Here is a 5,981-nt window from a genome sequence, read left to right as displayed (position 1 = left end):
ACAGGGCAGACCCTACAATGAGAGACTGCGGGTCCTGAACCTGTTCAGCCTTCACAAGTGAAGGCTGAGGGGGGACCTGGTGACAGTCTGTAAACTCACTAGGGGGGACCAGAAGGGTTTGGGAGAGACCTTGTGTTTCCCCTAGTGCCCCCTGGCATAACAAGGAATAATGGCCACAAGTTGTTGGAGAGTAGGTTTAGATTAGACATCCGTAAGAACTACTTCACAGTTAGGGCGGCTAGGATCTGGAACCAACTTCCAAGGGAAGTGGTGCTGGCTCTTACCCTGGGGGTCTTTAAGAGGAGGCTTGATGCCTACCTAGCCAAGATCATTTGAGCCCAGTTTTTTTTCTCCTGCCCTGGCAGGTGGTCGGACTTGAAGATCTGTAAGGTCCCTTCCGACCCTACTTCTATGATTCTATGAAGAATTTGAGTAGTGACTTGCTAGATGTCAATTCAGTGACTCTGCTTTGGAGCAGTTGTCTTGTACAGCTGTCAGCAGCCACTATTCTTTCTTGCCTTATTGGAAGAAGCACATACTTCAACTGGACTGTAAGCACATGCTATAATCCAGCATGTTTTTATATCTGCACTGGGCTTATTTGGCACCTTAAAAAACTAGGCTTGCTATCAATAATAATGCAAGGAAATAGCAGTCCTGCAGAGTGTGATATACTCCCTTATTTCATATAACAGCATAAAGTTCAAAGACTGGCTGTAGTTGCTTTTCTGTATTTTTCTGGGGAACGCATGTATTTTTATTATGTGTATTTTTAAGCTGATAAGTGCAGGAAATCATTATCTGAACCCTTTCCTTCTCCTGCTTTCCCCCCACACTTTTTTTTTCAGTCTGCAGATACTCAATTTGAGTAAATTCAATGACACTTCATACTAGGTTCTGTCAAATTCTTGTACTTTGAGCCTGAAGGGCTGGAGAAGTAGTATTTCAACCAGACCATCTCTGGGGTGAGATTTAGTTACAACATGTTTTGATTGGCTTAAAAAAAACTCCTTCTAACTTTTCAGCCTAACTCTTCAGGTCAACAGTGGCCCATGTACACATTGGTACAGTTGAGTATCACAGACCACATCAACACCTAGAAGCACTTGACTGGTGCAGGAATACCAGTATATTAAACCAGAAAAAATGGATACAGCTGTAGTGACAAATAGCATTCCCTCTAAGCTGTATGGTGTGTGCGGCCGCACAGGCACACCTGGCAGCGTGGCATGTGCGCACCTGGATGGCCATGCACGCCACATAGCTTAGAGGGAACGCTAGTGACAAAACTGCCGTTTTTCACCAAGATGGTAAAACCACCCCACCCCAGGTTGAACAAGGTGCATAAGTGAAAGCATAATTTTGCATCAGCATTAGGCTCCAGCCAGCAGAGCTATGTGGGTCAGAGATTGCTTTTCATCGTATCCTGGCCAGTACAGTAAGGCTGGCAGAAGCCCTGCTGATCCTTCATGGTTGATGCTAATTCTTTATAGTTTTTAGGTGTATGGTGTGAAAATAATGAAGTAATCCTTGTTTGTGTTTCCTAGGCAATGCTGTGACTCCTGTTTCAGAGAGAGATAGTGAGCAGTCTCTCTCTCTCGCTGAGAATGGCTGCAAAGTCAGTTTGTTGCCTGTAAAACCTAATCGTCAAATAACCAAAGTTCAGTTGCGATCTCCAAGGATAAAGCCAGTCATTCGCCCTGTTAGTTTGCCTGTGGAGAGAATTCTTCCTCCATGTGTTCTGAATGAGAGAAACTCACGGAACGTAGGTGTTTCAAGCCCAGAAAAGCTTGGCAGGAGTCCTACTATTGAAGAAGTTTCAGAGAGCAAGGCACTTCCTGCCATTAGTGCCTGTTGCAGGCTCTCTTGTTATGACACACAGACTCTGAGGAAAACTTGGGACAAGCAGTATAAACAATATGATATAACTGCGAGGACAGCAATGATCATGACCAACGTGCCCCAAGAGCACCGAGCACCGGAGAGTGGAAGTGCAGGCACTTGCTTTTCAACTTGCAGCACTGGTAATAATTCCACCAGTGCTGTTCCTCCCAGTAAGCCATACAATGTCCCTATCAGATCAGTGAGGGTGACAACAGAAGGGAATGCTCCAGATGCTAATCCTCTTGCTGCTTTCAGGGCACCAAGAACTTTGCAGCCACCACCAGGGACTTTTTATAAGCCTCCTTCCAATTACAAGGCCAAACAAAATGAGGAGGGTTCTGCCACCAGAGTTTGTGCAACCAGTGTGAGCTCTTTGCCTGCCCAGGAGAACACTGTGAAACAAATTAAAAATCCAGCCATTGCCTCAGGTGCTACTGGGCAAAACACAGATCAACAAAAAAATAGCTCAGAGGACATTCAGCAGCCAGACCTGAAACCCCCTTATCAGAGACTGCGACCAAAACGTATACAAGAACTAGAACACAGGGAAGCTCACTTTGTCTAGGGCAGCAAATCTTTGTGGAATGATTTCCTGATTTTTTGTTTTTTGTTTTTTTTGTTTGTTTGTTTGTTTTTGGGGTTTTTTTGTTTTTTTTTCTGGTCAATGCAGATATTTTCCCCCTTTAATCCTGTTCTTGTGCCATATTGGAATTATTTTTTTATATATAGCATTTTAAACGCTGAGGGGAGACTGTGAAGGAAATATGAAGTTGAATTTTTTTTAATTCAGTAGATTTTCATAAGTCTATTTAAATACCTTCCCAATATTGATGCAGCTAATCAGTGCATTTGGTAAGACACTGAACTTCAATTCCCTGAGTGGGATGAAGTACTTATTTATAGAGAGAAACGACTGTTCTTGCATGCAGCAATGAAAGGAGCCATTTTTTCAGTATAAATTATGTAGTAAAGATGAAGGGTTTGATGTTCAACTGTTTAATTAAGCATAAACCAAAGCTTGTGCTTTGCTCTATGAAAGCTTCTGTGTTCAGTTCTCCAATCTGTGCAATTAAAGCTTTGCCCCTAAATAGATTATATAGTGGCCATTGTGGCCTATAATTATGTATCATATGTGTATATTTTATACCATCTTTATTTGCCAGTTTTCTGTATTGTCACTTTAATATTATTTGTACAGAGAAGATGCACTTACTGAGCTTTACTAGTCAAAACCAATAGCAAATTTGCATCCAGTTACCTGTAGTATAACTTAGTAAGTGGGTCTGTGGTACACAGCCTACCTATTTCTGCTGCCCTCCAGAAGAGTACCGATTGCAGTGGTGCTGTCATTCCCTGTTACAAAAAAGCCAGTGCTTTCCCTGCTATAATAGATCAGTTTCACTTCTTGCCCAGTGTAACTGAAATGAAGAATATAGTTTCAAGATACAGTGAAATAGGTGAAAATAACCAAAAATCAGCATTAGTAGGTGCATCTAATAGTTTTCCACTTGGTATTAAATGGTTTTTATATGTACACTTGTATTGGCTTAAAAATATATTAACTTGTTAACATTCCACTGACTCCATGGTGTTTATAACATCTGGATTTCTTCTAACTTATTAAAATACAGACTCTTGGCCTTTACTATGCTTTAGTGTATGGCCTAGTATTTCCAGGTCTCTTGAAAATGAAAAGTGCATTCTTTGGAGAAGAATGCATTTAACTGGATTCTTCACAATACAAATACCGAATGAGGGGCAGTAGCATGAAGCATTTTTAAAGAAGGGAATCGAAAGAACACTGACAGCAAGAAAAGCAAGGAGAGGGGTTTGCTTTGGTTTGGTTTTGTTTGCTTGGTTTTATGTCTAAACTAAAGGTTTTAACAAAGTTTCCTACATTTAAAACAAACCACAGAATAAACCCTGACGCTGCATTTCAGTGGGCGTAGTCTGAACTTAGGTTCCAGAATAGAAATGTTTAAAGGTTTACAGGACTGAACTTCTGATTCACTGTTTTACTACCAAGAAAATGAAACTTCTGTGCTTGCAAAAATCATTCTACCTCTGGGTATTTCTGATGTGTCAGGAAACGTTTCTTTTAATGACAGAGGGCTGAAAATGTGAAGGAGCAACTGGTGTGAGGAGCTGGCCAGTGGCAATCTGTCAGATTCTGGCAAAAGTATTCAGATCAAAAAGGGCAAATGGGAGGAAGGTCAAAGATTCCTTCTAGATACTGTGTAAGAGTCATTCCATTTCAAAAGAGGGAGAAATTCACTTGATCAATGGGCAGGAATAAGCATTAATAAATAAATACAACAGTCTGAACGTAGGAGAGAGCCAGTGTAAGGAAGGCAACAGAAATACCATGTACATGCTTGCTAGATAGAAACAGCAATGCAATTGCCATTAAATTTCTATTCTGTTCCACTTGGTTTGGTTTGGTTTGGTTTGGTTTGGTTTGGTTTGGTTTCCTTGGGGACTATTTTACCCTGGTTAATGTACTGACAAACCGTCAAAAATTGTTGGCAATTCCAGTCTGCCTCTGATAATTCATATCAGGTGCTTCTGAGCTGTGAAACTGTTCTAATGGACACATGCCAGTAGTACACAAAGAAGGCCTACAGACTCCTGGCATACACCTTATGCTTGCAAGATTAGAGGACATTCTGTTGCTGGTCAAGTTCAGTGTGTGTGTGTCAACTCTATTAATATTTCTTTGAACAGCAAAAGCTTTTATTCTATGAACGAATATAAAGTCTGTGCTACATTCCTCCCCAGGGGCATAAACGAGTAAATCAAAGTCTATCTAGATTTCTGTCCTCAGATTGACATGCTGCACCACTAATACCAATTTACTAGGGCTTAGGGCTGACTAAATGAAGTTGATTTATGGCCTGTCACTTTGACTTCAGCAGTGTTTTGGTTTTAGAACATTTTGCTTAAATGTAATAAGAGGTTTGCCAAACAGGAGAGTATTTTCATTTAAAAAAATCTTTGATTGTTTTTGGAGAGCTAAAAATACCCACTTTAATTTTAAATATACCCTCAATTTTTTCCATTAAAAATGTGCATTTGAACAACAAAAAAAAGATAATGTGGCTTTGGGACTTATTTAAAAATAGCTGCAGGCCTTGTCAATTGAAGCTTTCTTTTTATTCTGAAGACTTTTTTTGAGTGTCTAGAAATAAGTGCAGTTAAGCCAGAGAAACAACGTAGGAGGCCACTGCTGCAGCCTCAAAAGAAACTCAACCTTTTGCATGTGGTAGCTACTGGAAAAATGAACTAATTACCTAGAAATGTGGGGTTTCAAGTGTGCCATTTCTAGCAGAGACAGACATTGTCTTATGAGGAAGGATCTTAACATTCTTTTATTATTTACTTGTAAAGGAAAACCCCAAGTTTCTAGCTGTCCATTAGAAGTGTGGAAATCTATGGAGAGAACAAGAAGCTGCCAATGACTTCTGCGTCAGAAGTCTTGGCAGGGACTTAAATAGCCACATCAATTTTGCAGCTGAAATGGGCCATGTTATTGAAGATGTCTCTTGCTTTGTTTCTATCATGGCAGCAGTGTCTCTCATCCCAGAGAGCCGGAGCCCATGCTGCACACCTGAATCTGCTGACCCACTCCAGATCCAGAGTTAACAGTAAGCTCCAGCAGGTCCTGCAAGCAGGTACTAGGGAAAAGTCCAAGACAGTGTTGGTCACCAACCAGTCTATCTCGATCGTCTGGTTGATTGTGGAGCCTCTGGCTGTCTATCTCGTCTGTCAGAGGCTTAATGATCAGGAGCGGCACGATGCACGTGGCTGGGCTGAGCCATGCCTCCTGCCGCCTGGGCTGGGCTGGGTGAGTGGGGTCAGCCCAGGCAGCTTGTCTGCAGGGTGGGGGTGGTAGATCCTGGGGTGCCCTTTACTTACAAAAAGTGATCTTCAACCTTAAAAGGTTGGAGGCTACTGGTCCAGGAGAACCTCATAGGCAAACCTTGAGTTCCAGAACAGGTCAGTGCAGTCACATGGGTGGGGCTTGCTCAGGCTCTTTATATTCCTCAGACTAGCTTTGTGCTGTGGGTTATTACATGGGCAATTAGGAAACGGGGGGG

The 5,981-nt window shown here is 41.7% G+C and overlaps 1 protein-coding gene across 5 annotated transcripts in view; it reads left to right on the top strand.

The window, feature by feature from the left end:
• ARHGAP29 (Rho GTPase activating protein 29) overlaps positions 1-2,484 on the top strand; it is a 102,970-nt gene extending 100,486 nt beyond the window's left edge. For all 5 annotated transcript variants that reach the window (XM_019501640.1, XM_019501638.1, XM_019501639.1 and 2 more), the window contains one exon: positions 1,548-2,484. In XM_019501640.1, coding sequence (XP_019357185.1) covers positions 1,548-2,449 — 902 coding nt within the window. In that variant the 3' untranslated portion in view covers positions 2,450-2,484. The remainder of the gene's footprint in view (positions 1-1,547) is intronic.
• The last annotated feature ends 3,497 nt before the right edge of the window (positions 2,485-5,981 follow it).

The sequence above is a fragment of the Gavialis gangeticus genome, unplaced genomic scaffold (genome assembly GCF_001723915.1).
Source record: "Gavialis gangeticus isolate Ggan-Ray unplaced genomic scaffold, GavGan_comp1, whole genome shotgun sequence".
In the NCBI taxonomy this organism is placed as follows: domain Eukaryota; kingdom Metazoa; phylum Chordata; order Crocodylia; family Gavialidae; genus Gavialis; species Gavialis gangeticus.
This window is presented reverse-complemented; position numbering and strand designations above follow the sequence as displayed.